This window comes from Pseudophryne corroboree, chromosome 6 (assembly GCF_028390025.1).
Source record: "Pseudophryne corroboree isolate aPseCor3 chromosome 6, aPseCor3.hap2, whole genome shotgun sequence".
Lineage (NCBI taxonomy): Eukaryota > Metazoa > Chordata > Amphibia > Anura > Myobatrachidae > Pseudophryne > Pseudophryne corroboree.
The window spans coordinates 111,397,106-111,418,368 of record NC_086449.1 but is presented as its reverse complement, the minus strand read 5'-3'; the positions used below and the strand labels follow the sequence as shown (position 1 = coordinate 111,418,368).

Sequence of the window (21,263 nt, the reverse complement as noted above, 5' to 3'; positions counted from 1 at the left end):
CGTTCCAGCTGGATCTTCTGGACAAGTGGTCAGGGTCTCACCTGCAAATGCACCAGAGTATAACCCTGTTGCCAAAAGCACAGATTTCCCTGGTCTGGTGGCTACAAGTCTCTCACCTTGTGGAGGGTTGGAGTTTCAGTACCCAATCCTGAACTCTACTGACTACGGATGACAGCCTCAGAGGTTGGGGTGCTGTGACCCAACGGGTTCAGTCCCAGGGTATGTGGACAAGTCAGGAATCTATACTCCCGATAAATGTTCTGGAACTCGGGGTGATTTACAATGCTCGTCTGCAAGCCTCCTATCTTCTCCAAAATCAAGCCATCCAGATGCAGTCGGACAACGCCATGGCGGTGGTGTACATAAACTGACAGGGAGGAACAAGAAGCAGGGCCACAATGCAAGAGGTGACGCAGATACTCTTCTGGGTGGAGACAAAAGGCCATCTCAGCCATATTCATATCAGGCCTGGACAATTGGTTAGCGGACTTCCTCAACAGGCACGACCTCCACCCGGGGGAATAGGGTCTTCAGCCTCAGGTGTTTCAACAACTGGTTCACCGGTGGGGCTGTCTACAGATCGACCTGATGGCGTCTCGTCTCAACAAGAAACTCCGTCATTACTGTTCCAGAACGAGGGATCCGCAGGCTGCAGCAGTAGATGCTCTGACGGCACCGTGGACTTACCGGTTCGCGTACCTGTTTCCTCCAATCCCTCTCACATTCCCAGAGTTCTAAAAATACTCAAAAGGGAAAATGTTCGGGCGATTCTAATTGCCCCAGATTGGCCTCGACGGACCTGGCATGCAGACCTGCTGGCCATGTCTCTGGAGGATCCCTGGCCTCTGCCGCTTATCAAGGACCTTCTTCAACAAGGACCATTCATCTATCCAGACTTACCGCGGTTACATTTGACGGCTTGGATGTTGAGAAGGAGATACTAGCCAGAAAAGGTCTCCCTTCCAAGGTTATTTCCACTATGGACCAGGTACGTAAGGTGGTCACGTCAAAACATTATCACCGTATCTGGAGGAAATATGTTTCTTGGTGTGAAGGGAAAAAATATTCTCCTGGGTAGTTTCAACTTGCCCGGTTTCTACTCTTCCTGCGCAAGTGTGGATGTGGGCCTCAGGTTAGGCTCCATTAAGGTTCAGATTTCCGCTCTCTCCATCTTCTTCCAGTTACAACTGGTGGTACTTCTGGAAGCACAGACATTCCTGGAGGGTGTTCTTCGCACCCAACCACCCTTTGTCCCTCCCACGGCTCCGTGGGATCTTAATGTGGTCTTGACCTTTCTCCAGTCAGATTGGTTTGAACCCTTGCACAGGGTGGACTTGAAATCTATTACTTAGAAGACTGTCATGCTGCTGGCTTTAGCCTCTGCTAGATGTGTGTCTGAATTGGGGGCCTTATCTTGTAAGAGCCCGTATCTGATTTTTCACGAGGATAGGGCGGAGCTCAGGACCTGCCCGCAGTTTTTGCCGAAGGTGATTTCGGCTTTTCACATAAATCTACCGATAGTGGTTCCGATTCTGTCAGATACGTCAGTTGCTCCAAAGTCCTTGGATGTGGTGAGGGCTTTGAGAAGTTATGTCAAAAGGACGGCTCATCATAGGAAGTCTGACTCGTTGTTTGTCCTTTATGATGCTACCAAAATTGGATGTCCTGCTTCCAAGCAGCCCATTACTCGTTGGCTCAGGTTGACCATTCAACAAGCCTATTCTTCGGCAGCTCTTCACTACCGAGTTCTATCCAGGCCAACTCCACAAGGTGGGTTCTTCTTGGGTGGCTGTAACTGTAAGACCAACTGCTTTAAAGTTGTGCTGTGCAGCTACTTGGTCTGGATTGAACACGTTCGTTAAGTTCTATAGGTTCGACACCTTGGCCAGAAATTATCTTCAGTTTGGTCAGGTGGTTTTGCAGGGGTCTCAGCACTCTCCCACCCATTATGGGAACTTGGGACTTCCCCACAGTACTAATGTCATCCCCAGTATCTACTAGGCTGTTAAAGAAAATAGGAATTTAACACCTACCGGTAATTCCTTTTCTCGTAGTCCATAGTGGATACTGGGCGCCCGCCTCAGTGCTTCATTTTCCTGCTTACCTGGTTGTAAGTGTTCTTTGTTGGGTCTGCTGTTGCTGTCCCTCTTCCATGTTTGGGTAGCATTGCTATCCTGGTTAAGTTTAGCGTTGCTGTCCTCTGTTCTAGTTAGCGATGCTATCCTTTATTATCGTTGTGTGTTGATTCGTTGCCTCACCACTATATATGTCTATATCCTTCTCTCATGGTATGTCCATCTCCTCGGGGCACAGTTTTCCTAGACTGAGTCTGCTAGGAGGGGCATAGAGGGGAGGAGCCAACACACCCTAATGTTTTCTTAAAGTGCCAGGCTCCTATGGCCCAATCTATACCCCACAGTACTAATGTCATCCCAGGATCCACTACGGACTACGAGAAAAGGAATTACTGGTAGGTATTAAATTCCTATTTTTTAATAATTTTAAACAAAGTGTGTGTCCACTGAGCCATCAGAAAGCAAAGGTTTCACTATCTCAGTCACGCAAAAAAATTCTGTATCTCGGAATTTTGGATATGGAAGACTCAACCTGTATTATCAATTAATTGACTATGGGGGTTATTCAGTATGGATCGCTCCTGCAATCCTTAGCGCAGTTTGATGATAATCGGGAAACTGCGCATGTGCAGAACCGGTCTTGTGATCACATTGTAGTATTGACAGGGAGATGCGTTTGGGGGGGGGGGGGGATGTTGCCGGAAATGGTGTCATGTCATCCCTACCGTTTTGCAGGACTGGTGAGGCCAAGGACTGCACAGGCCAAGGAGGTTTACTCAGCTGACAATCTGCAAGGAACATTGCGGCCATCGCTCACGATGTTGGGGGTAATTCCAAGTTGATCGCAGCAGGATTTTTTTTTAGCAGTTGGGCAAAACCATGTGCACTGCAGGGGAGGCAGATGTAACATGTGCAGAGAGAGTTAGATTTGGGTGGCGTGTGTTCAATCTGCAATCTAATTTGCAGTGTAAAAATAAAGCAGCCAGTATTTACCCTGCACAGAAATAAAATAACCCACCCAAATCTATCTCTCTCTGCACATGTTATATCTGCCTCCCCTGCAGTGCACATGGTTTTGCCCAACTGCTAAAAAAAATCCTGCTGCAATCAACTTGGAATTACCCCCGTTGATCCCAAGCTGCAACGCTGTCGCAGTGCTGGGATTACAAATGCAGCAAGGCCTACTGCATTTGCATTGCTAAGGATTGTATTTGCAAAGCTGTCCGTGATTAGCTTTACAAATGCAATACATGCTGAATTAGCCCCTATGTCAATTATGTTTTTTTTTTGTTAGACTCAATCCCCATTTGATTACCTTAATCGTGGGTCTAGTGGTCCTTGGGCAGTCTCCTCTGTTTCCACAATCTGTACCCCTATCTCCAGGGGGTGGTTAAGAACTCAGGGAGAGATATATCAAACCTGGGAGAGAGCTAATGTGGAGACGTTTCACATAGCAACCAATCGGGCATCCCTGTGTAATTTCATAGATTGTGCTGAATAAATGATGCTACGAGCTGATTGTTTGCTCTGTGTAACTTCTTCACTTTATCTCTCTCCAAGGTTTGATACATCTCCCCTTCAGTCTCTGCTACTTGCTCTCTGGAACCACCTATAGATTATGACTCTTTAAAGTCTGAGATAAGGGGCGCGATGTGCTAAGTGGAAAATGCGGTAAACCCCGTTTACCGTATTTTCCTAATGTACTATCCCCCAGCCGGCAGGACAGTGCTGCAGGGGGGTTCACCAGCTTTTGCTAGCGATACCCCATAGAAGCCTATGGGCTTCTCTCCGCATCGCTGTGTAAGGGATCCGATCGGATCCCTCCCAGCATGCCCTGCGGTCGGCCTGACTCCCGGGGCCGAATCTCGAAGTCAGGCTGCCGCTGCGCATCACAGGGGACAGCTCTTATCGGAAGAGCTGCCCTCCGCAATGCTGATCGCATATGTAAGTACATATGCGATCAGCATCAGGGCACTGGGCGGCAGTGGCGTCACTTAGTGGGTGCGGGGGGTGCGGCCCGCACCCCGTGTCACCCTTCAATAGGGTGACACCAAGTACAGGCACTCTCACGTCCGCACCCCCTCCTCCTAAAGCGGACCGCAGTCACTCACGCCCGCTATGTTTAAAGTTAAACAGACACCGGACAGCGCGCTTCGTGTGCGCCACCGCCCGGGGTATTGTCACTGCTACAGGGGTCCGGCAGCCGCAGCGCAGCGGCACTGTGTCTCAGTCTGTGCCGCTGCGGAGCTATCGACGGAGAACAGACTCGTGAGATGATGACATCATCATCTCGCGAGTCTTTCTCTCTGCACTGTAGCGGCTGTAGAGGGAGGCTGGGAGGCGCTGGGAGGAGCGGGCGGGGACTCTGCGGGATAAGCTGACAGTGACACTGTGTGGGTCGGTGCATGTAGCTGAGTCCTGTGGCGCAGCTCACATCTTGAAGCAGGGGCTGGGCTGGCCTGTATTTTCATCTGGAGCTGAGACTGCAGTGCTGAGTAAGTGGATATAAGCTTCTCCTGTACAGTCTCAGGGTGGGATGTACTAACCTCCCCCACCATGTTATTTGGCTTTTCTCAGCGCTATTTTTGTATTATCTTTGCGGCTACTGGTCACCGCTCCGCTGCCTGGCGCTACCCGTTGCGCCCCCACGCTCCCCATCTTCATTATCCTCTCTGCCATCCGCATCATCACCGCCGCGGCCACTGATTCCTCTGCTCTCCGTAGAGCTTGGTCTGCGCTGCGCTCCCCCTGTCAGCTGCGCATGCGCACTTGTCACAACTTCCTGTTAGGCAGATGACAGGGGGAGCGCAGTGCTGACTAAGCTCTACGGAGAGCAGAGGAATCAGTGGCCACGGCGGTGATGATGCGGATGGCAGAGAGGAGAATGAAGACGGGGAGCAATGGGTAGCGCCGGGCAGCGGAGCGGTGACCAGTATCTGCAAAGATAATACAAAAAGAGCTCTGAGACAAGCCAAATAATACGGCAGGGGAGGTTAGTACACCTATGTGACTGGTAGAGTCTAGATTCTCTTCGTGCAGAGGACCTTTCCCATAACCCCCTGGGTCCATGTCACAATCTATTTGGAATAGAAAAGTGTGGCGAGCGAGACACCGAGCCCGATGCGTGGCGAGGGTCCAATGCTGCATAGACAAAAAAAAATACCCCAATCAGAGAACAAAGAAAACATGTAGGAGCTGTAAGGGCGGAAGTTCTCTCATGCCCACTCATTTTGTCACGTCCAGGTCCTTTGCACGAAGGCAACATAGACACAACCCTATGTGACTGCTGTACAACTGATACTAAATGTTTATTTGATTATCAAAAAGATAAAAGGTAATTTAGATTAGATTTTGTAAGTGTGTATTGCATGGCACGACAAATTCCGGCGGCCAAGACGCCATGGCGACCAGGTATTGGTGCCTGGCGACCAGGGCCGTGAACACTATGAGGAGGGGACTGGGAACGTAGTGAGGATGGGGCCGGGCATGCGGTCAGGTAGGGTAGCGTCTAGTTATCTTTCGTGAGGGGACCTTTCCCATAACCTCCTGGGTCCATGTCACAAACTATTTTTAATAGTAACCTGTGGCGAGCGAAGCAGAGCGAGACACCCAGCCCAAAGCGTGTCGAGCGTCCAATGGTGCATAGGTAAAACGAAATAACCACAAACGAACGGAGAATGGATAAAACATTAAGGTGCTGTAAGGGCGGAAGTAATCTACTGCCCTCTCGTGCTGTCACTTCCTGGTCCTGATCACGAAGGGAACATCGACACAAGCGGTAAGGCAGGGGCTGGACAGCTATAGATGATAGCGCTGACGATACTTCAAATGAGGCGCCGACCTCCAGCCATTCTGAGCTCACGGACCGACAGCCGATCAGGAGCGTTGCCGGACCGCAAGCTCCTATTGGTTCGCAAGTAGGCGCCACATTTAAAATGGCTCCTGGCCGCCCACCACTGTGCCTGGTTATCCCCATCCCACTGATGGCATGATGCATTGCAGCTTCGCATTCCTGCTGCTTGGTCTCCCACAGCCTGCCCGTTTGTGAGCTCCACGGTGAGGGACCCGCATAACAGTAAGACTTCAGCCAATGGTGAGTATAGTGCTGTAACTTTTTTTTTTTAAGTGTATATGGCTTTTACAGGTTTTTTTTTTTGTTCATGTGGGCTGTGCATATGATATTGTAATTTAAAGGTATGATATTCATTTTGTTAGCTGTTTATGTCACTACTATTGCCATTGCATTCAGTGATATACAGGAATTATGATTTACAAGTAAAACTAGTACTAGTACATTACTAAGGGTTCCGTGTGGTGTGATACAGGAGGAGGATCATGGGGGGGTGACACCATGAGTTACCACACCGGGTGACACCAACCCTAGTGACGCCTCTGCTGGGCGGCGATGGGCGGTGATGTACATTAGTACATCCCGCCCAGAGAGTACACATCATGGGCACAACCTTGTATAAAAAAGCATCAACACTGTAGATCCAGCAAACTGACACATGAATGTATCTTTTGGGGTTTTCTGAGGCTGACAGCGTACCAGCACGTCAGCCCAGAGTGCCTGGCATTAGTTTCAGTTACTGCATATTCAGTGGCAAAGACATCCATGTTTTCCAAACTGCCAAGTTCCATTAAAAGGTCATAATGGGACCATTTGACAAAGGACACCAGCTAACCTAGGATGGATATGTCTCTTTTGCAGCAGACACATGTGTAAGGTCCATTTTACAGTTATAGCATACAGCACATTACTCCCCTGTACATTCACACTGCACTTTTGACACGGGTTATTTCCGGGTTGTTCTCTTTTACAATGAAACCGGGTCACCCATGTAAACACTATGGATGTCATTTAAAATGGACTTTTTCTGGCTCACAAAGATGAGGTGTCAAAAGGAGACACAGAAACACCCAATCAGCACCTATTTTTGAGTCCCAAGTTGAATAACCGGGGTCAGACCCCTTCACACTGCACTGCACATAGGTGGTCATTCCGAATTGTTCGCTAGCTGCTTTTGTTCGCAGCGATCAGGCAAAAAATGGCAATTCTGCGCGTGCGTATGCTGCGCAATGCGCATGTGCGTCGTACTCTTACAACGAACAATGTAGTTTCACACAAGGTCTAGCAAAGCTTTTCAGTCGCACTGCTGACCGCAGAGTGATTGACAGGAAGTGGGTGTTTCTGGGTGTCAACTGACCATTTTCAGGGAGTGAGGGAAAAAATGCAGGCGTGGCATATAAAAACGCAGGCATAGCTGGAGAAACGTAGGCGTGGCTGACCGAACGCAGGGCGTGTTTGTGACGTCAAAACAGGAACTAAATAGTCTGAAGTGATCGCAAGCTAGGAGTAGGTCTGGAGCTACTCTGAAGCTGCACAAAATTATTTTGGAGCCGCTCTGCGACCCTTTCGTTCGCACTTCTGCTAAGCTAAGATACACTCCCAGAGTGCGGCGGCTTAGTGTTTGCATGGCTGCTAAAAGCAGCTAACGAGCGAACAATTCGGAATGAGGGCCATAGAGCAAAGTTCGATCCGTGTTTAATCATGCTTTAATCCAGGGCTGAAATGCTGGGTTGCTCGAAACGGATTATTTCACTTTGGTGCTTTCACACTGCCCCTCGACCTGGGTCGACCCAGCAATTAACTGGGTTATTTTGGCGATGTGAAAGGGGTTTCCCTGAGATTTATTTGTTGTTCCTAACTCTAAATGAGGCCTTTTGTGTCTATGACAAAGATGATGAATGGAATGATTCGAGCTTCAAAATTCTGATTCCATTTCAGACGTGAACTTCTCGGATCAACTCTCAGACATGAATCAAAATGGTAAGCACCACCTTCATGTATTTCAGTCAGGGCTGGTTAAGGGTTCTAGCCGCCCTAGGCTACAATCCAAAAATATACTAGTAGGTTAATTGGCTTCCAACAAAAATTAACCCTAGTGTGACTGTGAATGTGTCTGTGTGTACATGTGATAGGGATATAGATTGTAAACTCCACTGCGGCAGGGACTGATGTGAATGGGCAAAATATTCTCTGTAAAGCGCTGCGGAATATGTGTGCGCTATATAAATAACTGGTAATAAATAATACAGAAGTGGGCGCCCCTCCCCCTCCTATGCAGAATGAGGGAGCGCAGCCGGCGGGTGGGAACGCTGCAGCGGTGCAGGCTGCCTCACTGTGTATCAGCTGACACTCTAGGACTGGGAGCGCAAGCGGGTACAGTGATGGCGCATGATATCATGACGCACATGACGTCTGCACCAGCCGTGCCCCTCCCGGATCCTGCGCTCCAGGCTGCAGCCTGATCACCCTATTGGTTGATCAGGCCCTGATTACAGTGGATAACTGTTGATAACTTATTTTACATTCTTCAGCCATGTGTAGTCACCCCATGTACATGTCATCATCACTGATTATTGGTATGGCACCATACAGTGCATCCGGAAAGTATTCACAGCGCTTCACTTTTTCCACATTGTGAGATTTTTGCAAACTTATTAAAAATAAAAAATAAGAAATCACATGTACATAAGTATTCACAGCCTTTGCTCAATACTTTGTTGATGCACCTTTGGCAGCAATTACACCCCCAAGTCTCTTTGAATATGATGCCACAAGCTTAGCACACCTATCTTTGGCCAGTTTCGCCCATTCCTCTTTGCAGCACCTCTCAAGCTCCATCAGGTAGGATGGTAAGCGTCAGTGCACAGTCATTTTCAGATCTCTCCAGAGATGTTCATTCGGATTCAAGTCTGGGCTCTGGCTGGGCCACTGAAGGACATTCACAGAGTTGTCCTGAAGCCACTCTTTTGATATCTTGGCTGTGTACTTAGGGTTGTTGTCCTCCTGAAAGATGGAGCGTTGCCCCAGTCTGAGGTCAAGAGTGCTCTGGAGCAGGTTTTCATCCAGTTTTTCTCTGTACATTGCAGCATTCATCTTTCCCTCTATCCTGACTAGTCTCCCAGTTTCTGCCGCTGAAAAACATCCCCACAGCATGATGCTGCCACCACCATGCTTCACTGTAGGGATGGTATTGGCCTCGTGATGAGCAGTGCCTGGTTTCCTCCAAACATGACGCCTGGTATTCATGCCAAAGAGTTCAGTCTTTGTCTCATCAGACCAGAAAATTTTGTTTCTCATGGTCGGAGAGTCCTTCAGGTGCATTTTGGCAAACTCCAGGTGGGCTGCCATGTGCTTTTTACTAAGGAGGGGCTTCTGTCTGGCCACTGTACCATACAGGCCTAATTGGTGGATTGCTGCACAGATGGTTGTCCTTTTGGAAGGTTCTCCTCTCTCCACAGAGGAATGCTATAGCTCTGACAGAGTGACCATCGGGTTCTTCATCACCTCCCTGACTAAGGCCCTTCTCCCCCGATCGCTCAGTTTAGCCAGCCAGCTCTACGAAGAGTCCTGGTGGTTCCAAACGTTTTCCATTTCATTGGGACCTTCAAAGCAGCAGATATTTTTTCTGTACCCTTCCCAAGATTTGTCCCTTGAGACAAGTCTGTCTCGGAGGTCTACAGACAATTACTTTGACTTCATTCTTGGTTTGTGCTCACACATGCACTGTCAAGTGTGGGACCCTATATTATAGACAGGTGTGTGCCTTTCAAAATCATGTCAAATCAACTGAATTTTCCACAGGTGGACTCCAATTAAGCTGTAGGAACATCTCAAGGATGATCAGTGAAAACAGAATGCACCTGAGCTCAATTTTGAGCTTCATGGCAAAGGCTGTGAATACTTATGTACATGTGATTTATTCATTTTTTATTTTTAATAGGTTTGCAAAAATCTCAAAAAAACTTTTTTCACGTTGTCATTATGGGCTATTGAGGGTCATTCAGATCGGGTATGAACAATGCATGCGTACGGTCTGCAATGCACAGGCGTGTCACCCGCCCCCGCCGAACGGAACAAAGAAAGCGTTTGCAGTGGCGTACGCAAGAAGATTGACAGGAAGAAGGCGTTCGTGGGTGGCAACTCACCATTTTCAGGGAGTATCCAGGAAAAGCCAGACATGCCCGGCCGTCTCCAGAGAGGGTTCCTGACGACAGCTCCGTCCAGGATCATCGCAGCGGCTAAGTCAGTCCTGGGCTGTGCAGAAACTGTACAGCTGATCGCACCCCTGTACAGCGTTTACCCCTTCTTGTGTAGGCGGCGATTACCTGGTCGCAGCAGTGCAAAAAATAGCCTGCGTGCGACCACGCCTGAATGAGGCCCATTGTGTGTAGAATTTTGAGGGAAAAAATAATTTATTCCAGTTTGGAATAAGGCTGTAGCATAACAAAATGTGCAAAAAGTTAAGCGCTGTGAATACTTTCCGGATGCACTGTAGATTACATACAGTAGCACCCACCAGATATAGTCATAAGTAATCACATCAGTGCCTGATCCATTGGAGCTTACAGGCTAAATTTCCCCCAACACACAGACATGGGGAGAAAATATAAACTTCACTCAGAAAGGGTCTTTGTGGGAATCGATCCCTGGACCCCAACACTGAGAGACAGCAACACTGACCACTGTACCATTGTCATAATGCTCCCATGAGTTAGGCTGGGTACACACCTAACATGCTCCTACTGATCAAGTGTACAAACTTACTGATCAGCTGCTCGATATGTTGGTCTCTGTCATCAGCCCCCTCAGCAGCTATACTACCCACAGCAAGATGCACCAATATATCTGCAGATATATCATCCGTCAACTGTGCTGCAGGGCTGACGTGATGTGTCTGTGAATTACGTCGTTCACAGAGATATGACTGGTACATATCCGCCGACACACCCACTATATATCGAGTGTTCAATTGAACGGATGATATATCGGCCAGTGTGAATTGGCCTATGCTGCCCACTGGAAATCTCTCCCTTTCAGACTCTTTACCACTCTCCAAAGCTTCAAACGGGGTCTCAAAATCCACTTCTTTATAAAGCCCTGCAGCTCTCATCCTAACCCAACGTGTTATCTTCCTCACTCAGGGGTCTATTTACTAAGCCTTGGATGGAGATAAAGTCCAAACCAATCAGCTCCTAACTGACATTTTTCAAACGCAGCCTGTGACATGCCAGGTAGTTGCTGATTGGCTGGTACTTTATCTCTGTGCACGTTATCTCCATCCCAGGCTTAGTAAAAAGACTTCTTATTGCCTGTACAGTGGCGTAAGTTCATCCCCGACACCCGGAGGCAAGTTATAGTCCGGCGCCCCCCCCTCCAACAGTAAATATATATATAAATAAAAAACTCTGATGCCCGGCTCGCCTGTAGTGGAATAAAGTAGTTGGGCGCCCACATATAGCAAAATACTTACCAATCATCCAAGAATGCGGCACTCCAAATAAGACACTGTCACTGTGCCGCTAATTATGGCACTGTGACTGACTGTGTCTTATTGTCTTATTTGGAGGGCTGCATTCTTGGATGATTGAATATATATACTATATAGTTTTAAAAAAAGAATCATTTGTTTTGGTGTTTTCCCCCTCACATGTCCCCTCTCCCAATAGGACTTGCACTTACAGGGTAGTACTGTATAGCGTCTCCAGGAGTCTGTCCCGATGGTATACAGTCCTCCTGACAGTGACAGCTTCACTTCCCCGCACTGTGACTGTGTTCTGGCAGCTGCTCCGTATCCTGGGCAGCGGCTCTGGGTCGTGATCGGATATCACGTGACATCCATCACCAGAGCAAAGCAGCAGGGAGCACTTAGAGGAGGAGCGAGCGCTGCTCTCATTCGCCGGCTCATCTAGCAGCTCCTGCTGCACTACAGAAATGAATGTGTACTGGTCTGGAGACGGAACGGGGGACAACGGAGCAGGTGCCATGACCCCCTCAGGGCCAGGAGCCCAGCGGCAACCAACTCCGTTGTCTCCGGCAGTTCCGCCCCTGTGTCTCTCCCCTCTGTGTCAGCCCTGTCTGTCTGCCCCTCACACATTAGATTGTAAATTGACATGAGCAAGGCCTTATTCCCTCATCCTTGTCCTTCCTTCATTTATCCCATCATCTCTTCCAATTGCAGACAATGGTACTGAACCTTTGGGTTCAGCTGGTGCTACTTCTGTAGGTATTATGACTGCAAATGCTGCAGTGTTTCTATAGCTTGTATCCCGTGGTCTGCTATATTTTGTACTGTAAGTCCTTTGCACTTTTTTATTGTTATGTTTGCACTGTTTCTGTGTTTGTACTACGTATGGTATGTAAGTAGCAGCGGATCCCTTGTGTCGCCATTTACGTAAAGGATAATGATAAATAGAATGGTATGAGTCAAGCCTAAAAGGGAGATTTCATGTTTATATAATACAGAAACTAGATCGCTTTGATTTCAGAGAGAGGAACAGTATGGGCTACTCACTGTGATGTTATATAATGATGTATAAGACTACATTACAATTTGTGGCTGTGCAATCTCTTATATTGTTATAGATTAGCGCAGTTAAAGTATTCACATGAAAAGACTGAGGGGGAGATGTATCAACCTTTGGAGAGAGATAAAGTGCAGAGAGATAAAGTACCAGCCAATTTGCTCCAAACTGCCATGTTATAGGCTGTGTTTGAAAAATGACATTTAAGAGATGATTGGTTGTTACTTTATCTCTCTCTGTTTTATAAGTCTCCCCCTGAATATGTTGTAACAGTCTTCTTTCTATTGGTATTATTGTACGAATGCTGTAATATTCTCTAGAAGTCATTTTAGAAACTGAGGATCACAAAAAAATGTTGTAATATCTAGGAATGCTTGCTTCATGTACAAAATGTATTAATGTATTATCATATAGTCTCTCTAGCCCAAGAGTCAACCAAGAAGGAAATAGAGCTTTGGAAGGAGTACCTGAAGAAAGACAACCAGGGTGAGTGAGAGACATAATGCTCTTCTATCACACTCTCATCCATCCCCAGGTGAAGAGCAGCTAAGTCTGGTCTCTGCAAATTGCGGAATGAGTAGCTACTGACCTTGGACGCTGTAAGCAAGGGCTTCTGAGACACTGATTCATTTAGGATTTTTACTTTCTCTTACGTCCTAGAGGATACTGGGAATCCATTTAGTACCATGGAGTATAGATGGGACCACAAGGAGCAATGGGCACTTTAAGAATTTGATAGTGTGGTCTGGCTCCTTCCTCTATGCCCCTCCTACCAGACTCAGTTTAGAAAATGTGCCCGGAGGAGCCGGTCACATCTCTGGAAGCTCCTGAAGAGTTTTCTGTGTTTGTTGTTTTCAGACAGGACTGGATGGCACGAGCCTGCCTGCTTCATGGGACTGGATGGCACGAGCCTGCCTGCTTCATGGGGGGGGGGGGGCACACACGGCCCAACCTCTCTCAGGTTTAATGGTCCCGTTCCCCGCTGACAGGACACTAGCTCCTGAGGGAACTATTCGCAAACCCCACCACGGCGAGCAGGGTAGGGGGCGCACTTGTCAGTTATCTGTTTTATTTACTTTCACTTGCAGCATCCCCTGACCATTCCTGTCTCCTAACCTGACCCCTTCTGTGGCTATTACCTATACAACATTAATGAATTTAATTGAGATTTCTTTGTTATTCAGTCACACTGTCCTTTATTACATTTCAATATGCTGACATACCCGGTTTCGAACTCATTGCCTTTGGCATTGCAGCCAGACAAGTTATTCATTGAGCTATCTGTCTTTACATAGAAAGGTAGATAATTCTGAGCTATATAATTCTAACTATTTGAATCTTACCTTGTACTTTGTGAAGAAATTATCAGCATTGTGGCTGAGCAGATCTATGTAGTGTGTCTCTGCAAGAAATTGAATATGTGGATGCACGCTACATACTGTAGATCTGCTCAATTGCAATGCTGATTAGTTATTTACAAAGTACCAGTAGCTTCATGTAGTTTTCATAGTTTTTATGCAGAATCAAGTAGCTCAATGAGTAGGGCGTTTGATTAGAATTCAACAGGTTATAGGTTTAAATCCTGGGTATGGCAGTATATTGAAATGTGTTATTTAATAAAGGGTATTGTAACTGAATAACAACGAGCTCTCAAGGTAAGTGCATGAATGTGGTATAAAGAGGATTTGTGTCCAAATTCATTTTCTTGCAGTGGTCGATAAATGTGTGTGTATTATAAAAATGTGGGAAGGTGCATCATAGCATGGGCTTTCTCTGGGATCAATCGTGTCATGCCCCTTTCCCACGAGGCATGCGCCTTATGTCCCTACTGGAAAAATGGGGAGGGGGGGGGGGGGCACAAATTCTCTCTCTGGCACAGGGCACCAAAAAGTCTTGTTACGTCCCTGTTGATGATGAGGGGTCAAACATGGAGGAGGGGGAGGCGGACTCAGAGGTGGGGGAGGGTACTCTGTCACAGGACATAAAGGCTCTCATAGAGGCTAACAGAGAAGTTCTGCATATCCCTGATAAGGTGACAGAGGAGAGTGAGGAATCTTATTTTAATATAGAAAAGAAATCGTCAGCCACTTTCCCTGTGTCAAAGGAACTAAATACCCTGTTTGATGAACCATGGGTTAATCCTGATAAGAAGTTTAAAATCCCTAAGCGGTTGTTATCATCTTTTCCTTTTCCTCCTGATCCAGGCTGTCACGAAGAATTTTATTGACTGTCCCGGGGTGCAGCCTCCCTGAAAGACACGGCTGATCGTAAAATTGAGACCACACTCAAATCCTTGTATACAGCTTCTGGGGTGGCCCAGAGACCGACTATAGCATGTGGATGGATTACAAGAGCCATTGCCAAATGGTCGGGTAACCTAATTGAGGGGTTAGATACCTTGCCTCAAGGGGAGACTATTTTACTCCTGCAACATACAGTATACTGCAAACTTTATGGTGGAAGCCATAAAAGAAATAGGCTTGCTTAATGCATGCACCACTGCTATGGCAGCGTCAGCACGCAGGGGCTTATGGCTACGCCCGTGGACTGCTGGAAGGGCGTGAAAGGCCTACCCTTCACAGGAGAGGCCTTATTTGAAGATGAACTACACAAATGGATCTCCAAAGCTACTGCGGGTAAATCCAACTCTCTTCCTTTTGCAGCTCCCCCAGCTAGGAAGGCTTACTCAGGTCCCAATTTACAGTCCTTTCGGATGTCCAAGTTTAGGGGCAAACCCAGAGGTTCTACTGCAGAGGCGCTAGAGGTAAACCATGCAAACCAGCAACTGCCGGTTCACAGGAACTGGGCTCAAGCTCTGCTTCCTCAAAACCTTCAGCATGACAGTGGACCGCAATGCCTGGAAAACTGGCAGGTGGGAGCCCGCCTAAAATTCTTCAGTCACATCTGGACAAGTTTGTGCCAGGATCCCTGGGTCATAGATCTTATTTCCCAGGGCTACAGAATGGAGTTCCAGGAGCTCCCACCTCACAGACTCTTCAAATCAGGCTTACCAGTTTCATATGAGGCAAGTATAACTTTACAGGACGCCATTCAAAAACTGTTACAGACTCAGGTCATTGTTCCAGTTCCACCTCTTCTGCAAAACAAGGGGTATTATTCCAACTTGTTTGTAGTACCGAAACTGGACGGTTCGGTAAGACCGATTCTGAACCTCAAGTCGTTGAACCCGTACTTATGAGTGTTCAAATTCAAGATGGAGTCTCTGAGAGTGGTGATCTCAGGTCTGGAGGAGGGGGAATTCCTAGTGTCTCTGGAGATCAAGGATGCATACCTTCACATTCCGATCTTGCCACCTCATCAGGCTTATCTACGGTTTGCACTGCAGGACTGTCACTACCAGTTCCAGGCCCTGCCATTTGGTCTCTCCACGGTATAGAGGGTGTTCATCAAAGTGATGGCAGAGATGATGTTTCTACTCCGCAAACTGAGAGTGAACATAATTCCGTACCTGTACGATCTTCTGATAAAGGCACCGTCCAGGGAGCGGTTGTTGGACAGCATTGGCCTCTCGACCAGACTACTCCAGGATCACGGGTGGATTCTGAACTTACCAAAATCTCACCTGGAACCGACACAGAGGCTTCCTTTCCTGGGAATGATACTGGACACAGAGTCTCAGAGAGTGTTCCTTCCCTTGGAAAAGGCTATGGTAATCCAGTCGATGGTTCTGGCTGTCCTGAAGCCAACCCGGATCTCGGTGCATCTTTCATTCGCCTTCTGGGGAAAATGGTGGCCTCTTACGAGGCGCTTCAGTATGGAAGGTTTCATGTGAGGCCCTTCCAGCTAGATCTATTGGACAAATGGTGTGGATTGCATCTTCACATGCACCAGAGGATCCATCTGTCGCCAAGAGCCAGGATCTTCCTTCTGTGGTAGCTACAGACTTCTCACCTCGTCGAGGGTCGGAGGTTTGGGATTCAGAATTGGATTCTGCTAAGCACAGATGCAAGCCTCAGAGGTTGGGGAGCAGTCACCCAGGGGGTGCAGTTTCAAGGAAGATGGTCAAGTCAGGAAGTTGTCCTTCCAATAAACATCCTGGAACTCAGGACTATCTACAATGCCCTTCTGCAGGCCTCATCTCTACTTTGGAATCATGCCATTCAAGTCCAGTCGGACAATGTGACGGCGGTGATGTACATAAACCGTCAGGGCGGAACGAAAAGCAGAGCAGCAATGTCAGAGGTGTCAAGAATTCTCCTCTGGATGGAAAAACACACCGTGGCGCTGCCGGCGGTCTTCATTCCGGGAGTAGACATCTGGGAAGCAGACTTCCTCAGCATACACGACCTGCACCCAGGGGAGTAGGGCCTTCACCCGGAGGTGTTCCAGTGGTTGGCACATCGGTGGGGATATCCACAGATCGACATGATGGTCTCTCGACTCAACAAGAAGCTCAAGCGGTATTGTTCTAGGTCGAGAGACCCACAAGCATTGGCGGTAGACGCTCTGACAACTCCGTGGGTCTACCAGCTGGTGTACATGTTTCCTCCACTTCCTCTGATCCCAAGAATTCTAAAAAGAATAAAAGGGGAAAAGGTTCAAGCAATCCTCATTGCTCCGGACTGGCCGAAGATGCTGATCGAAGATCCGTGGCCTCTACCTCTTCGTGAGGTTCTTCTGCAACAGGACCTGTTCGTCTATCAAGACTTACCGCGGCTATGTTTAACGGCATGGAAGTTGAACGGCCGATTCTAGCCAGGAGAGGGATTCCTGACAAGGTCATCCCGACTATGATCCAAGCCAGGAAGGGGGTAATGTCTAAACATTACCACCGTATATGGAAGAAGTATGTATCTTGGTGTGAAAGCAGACAATATTCTGCGGTGGAATTTCTTCTGGGACATTTCCTGCTTTTTCTGCAGTCGGGAGTGGATGTGGGCCTACGTCTGGGCTCCATTAAAGTCCAGATTTCGAACTTGTCTATTCTTTTTCAGAAACAATTGGCTTCTCTCCCTGAGGTCCAGACGTTCTTGAAGGGTGTTTTGCACATCCAACCTCCATTTGTGCCTCCCACGGCACCTTTGAATCTCAATTTGGTTCTGCATTTTCTCCAATCGGACTGGTTTGAACCGTTACAGGAGGTGGACGTAAAGTACCTTACATGGCAGACCGTCACACTGCTGGCTTTGGCTTCAGCAAGACGTATGTCGGAGCTGGGGGCATTGTCTTACAAGAGCCCCTACTCAATTTTCCATGAGGACAGAGCTGAACTCAGGACTCGTCAGCAATTTCTTCCTAAGGTGGTGTCCGCATTTCACATCAACCAACCTATTATGGTTCCGGTTGTTACGGACACCTCTGCTACTTCAAAGTCTTTGGATGTTATGAGGGTGTCGGCGTAAGTTGGGGTTCCGACAACCGAGTTTTGGCTGAAGGGACAGCTACCTGTGAGGAGAGTAAATGAGGTGGCTGAATTTAATTCCTCCGCATGGGGTGGAAGCCAAACTAAGTGTTAACGTTGGCCTGGAGGGCGTAAAGAAAAGGAGGACTTCGTAGGAAGATAACTGTAGTTTTAATGAATAATCAGGCTGTACACGAATATTGGAGAAATAGAAGAAACTGGAAGAATTAGAGTATATGGTTAAATGACTTGAACGGTGAAGTTGAAAAACTCCGGTAAAGAAGAACTGAAGACTGTGTTTTATGATTAAAAGACGAGGCTGAAGTACTTGGACTATGAAGAAATGAAGACGTGGTATGTGATTGAAAGATGAGGCTGAAGAACTTGGACTTTTGAAGAAATGAAGACTGTGGTTTGTGATTGAAAGACGAGGCTGAAGAACTTGGACTTTGAAGAAATAAAGACTGTGGTTTGTGATTGAAAGATGAGGCTGAAGAACTTGGACTTTGAAGAAATGAAGACCTCTGCGGGAACCGCCTTTAGCACCTGGAGCTCCTCTACGACATGGGACCCCGTGAGCGCTTCCACGAGTGGCAACGGACTTAGGGGGTCATTCCGAGTTGATCGTAGCTGTGCTAAATTTAGCACAGCTACGATCATGTTCCCTGACATGCGGTGGGACGCCCAGCACAGGGCTAATCCGCCCCGCATGTCAGTGCCGCCCTCCCCCGCACAAATACAAAAGCATCGCACAGCGGTGATGCCTTTGTATTTGAGGAGTAACTCCCGGCCAGCGCAGCTCCTGCTGCCGCCGTTCAGCCCTCTCCCGCCCAGCGACCGCCTCTGTCTCAGTGGTTCATAATCTCACCACTTTCCTTATCTATCCTTCTCGCAAAGTATGTCCGTCTCCTCGGGCACAGTTTTCTAGACTGAGTCTGGTAGGAGGTGCATAGATGGAGGAGCCAGCATACACTATCAAATTCTTAAAGTGCCCATGGCTCCTAGTGGAGTGGACCCGTCTATACCCCATGGTACTAAATGGATTCCCAGTATCCCCTATGGACTACGAGAAAAGGATTTACCAGTAGGTAAATAAAATCCTATTTTATCTATTTTGTCACCTATTTTGTTAGAGCTTAAAAATAATGATTTTCCCCATTATCAATAATATAGTCCGTCTGAATCTACCAATGTGTAGAAGGATATGGCCCATGTGATACACCACTTACTGTATAACATTATCCCCTTCCTAATATGTTCCACTTACTACCCTTTGAGGCTAATTCAGACCTGATCGCTGCTGTGCATTTTTGCACAGTGGGCGATCAGGTCTGAACTGCGCATGCACCGCAATGCGCAGGCGCGACGGGGAGCGCTGGAAAGCAACGAGATGGTGTTAAAAATCCGATCGCACCGGTGATAGCAAGAAGATTGACAGGAAGAGGGCGTTTGTGGGTGGCAACTGTTTTCAGGGAGTGTCCGGAAAAACGCAGGGACCTGGCGTTTTGTAGGAGGAATCGTGACATCAGCTCCGGCCCCGATCATTGTAGCGGTTGAGTAAGTCCTGGGCTGCTACCTTATACTCTATGGAATGCCCTCCCACACACAATAAGACTCTCCTCTGGGCTCCAAACCTTCAAGTGTTCCCTGAAAACTCACTTCTTCAGGCAAGCTTATCAAATTCCAGAACTACCTATATAACCTTCATAAACTTTCCTATCCAATTAAATCCCCACTGTACAGTCCACACATATGCTGGAGGAAGAAGAGTAATGCAGATGCACACTCCTAGCACTAAGAACACTGATAGTAAAAATAATTTAAATAAACTCTCACAATTAAAATGGAGTATAATTGAAGTTCTTAGCACACATTTGTGCAAATATGCGGGCCCATGTACCGCGGCCAGGTGACTTCATCACATGGGTCTCAAACATTCCTAATACTAACACATTATATAAATTTATACAGGACTTACCTCCAAATAGTGCCATTTCAATGTGTGATCTGAAATGCAGGAACCTAGCTAATTAAAACACCCGAGGGTAAATGGGAGGGGTGCCAATACCAGATTAAGGAAGCCTTGCCTTCCAGTGTACAATATATACACAAATATAGAGGAAAAAAGGGGGACCTGGACTGCACACCCTAATACTAAAGATTTCAAGAGGTGCTATCATGCTGAGGCTTCTAATACTGTGCTGGAGGAAGAGAGATGCAGATGCACACTCCTAGCACTAAGAACACTGATAGTAAAAATTATTTAAGGCAAGCTTATCAAATTCCAGAACCACTTATATAACCTTCATAAACTTTCCTATCCAATTAAATCTCCACTGTACAGTCCACACATATCCTCACATTTTCTCCACCTTCACTTTCACACCCTCCTGACCAGACCAAAATTGCTGTTTGACCATATCATACAGTCCACCAAGAACTCTTGCAATCTGGTGGACCATTGTGCAATAGATAACACCTATCCTTGGGGGTCATTCCGAGTTGATTGCTCGCTGCCGTTTTTCGCAGCGCAGCGAACAGGTTACTACTGCGCATGCGAATGCACCACAATGCGCAGGCGCGCCGTATGGGTACAAAGCGGTTCATTGCTGGGCGATGGATTTAACGAAGAATCCATTCGCACAGCCGATCGCAAGGAGATTGACAGGAAGAAGGCGTTTATGGGTGTCAACTGACCGATTTCAGGGAGTGTTTGGAAAAACGCAGGCGTGTCTAGGCGTTTGCAGGGCGGGTGTCTGACGTCAATTCTGGGACCAAAAAGACTAAAGTGATCGCAAGGGCTGTGTAAGTCCAGAGCTATTTAGAATCTGCAAAAAACATTTTAGTCCCGCTCGGCTGCACACGGGTTCGCACACTTGCAAAGTAAAAACACAGTCCCCCGTGGGCGGCGACTATGAGTTTGCACGGCTGATAAAAGTAGCCAGCGAGCCATCAACTCGGAATGACCCCCTTGTGTATTAATGCTTACTCCCCTATAGATTGTAAGCTTACAATCTAACTGTTATTACCCAGTTTTGTTTTATCACTGTTGTTTCCAATTATGAAACACAACACACTTTGGTACGCTATATAAGAAACGGTTAATAAATAAATAAATACTCAATCAGCACAGGCTTAGGAACCAGAGCCAGTTTAAAGTCAGAAGTAGATTAGATTCACAATTGTAGAAGTTGGGAAACTGGACTGGCTAGGAGCTACAGCTCCGGTAAGGCTACCATTAGGCAATGACTACAACAATGAGAGATAAGGGTTACCATTTGGTTAGCTACAGGAGCTAGCTCCCTACTTGTACTCAGGAACCATGGATAAATGAACCAGTGCCAGGATAAAGGGCGGTGCCTGGACTGCTAAGGATTACAAGATACTGTTATAAGGACTGCAATAATTGGACATGTCTTTAATCCTATCCGATCTGTTAGGCTGATAAAAATACA

At 47.3% G+C, this 21,263-nt stretch overlaps 1 protein-coding gene across 1 annotated transcript in view; it reads left to right on the top strand.

The window, feature by feature from the left end:
• Positions 1–21,263, top strand: part of LOC134934923 (CD209 antigen-like protein E) — a 90,658-nt gene that overhangs the window by 35,534 nt on the left and 33,861 nt on the right. The window contains exons 7-8 of the mRNA XM_063930251.1: positions 7,864–7,905; positions 12,861–12,932. Of these exons, the coding sequence (XP_063786321.1) occupies positions 7,864–7,905; positions 12,861–12,932 (114 nt within the window). The remainder of the gene's footprint in view (positions 1–7,863; positions 7,906–12,860; positions 12,933–21,263) is intronic.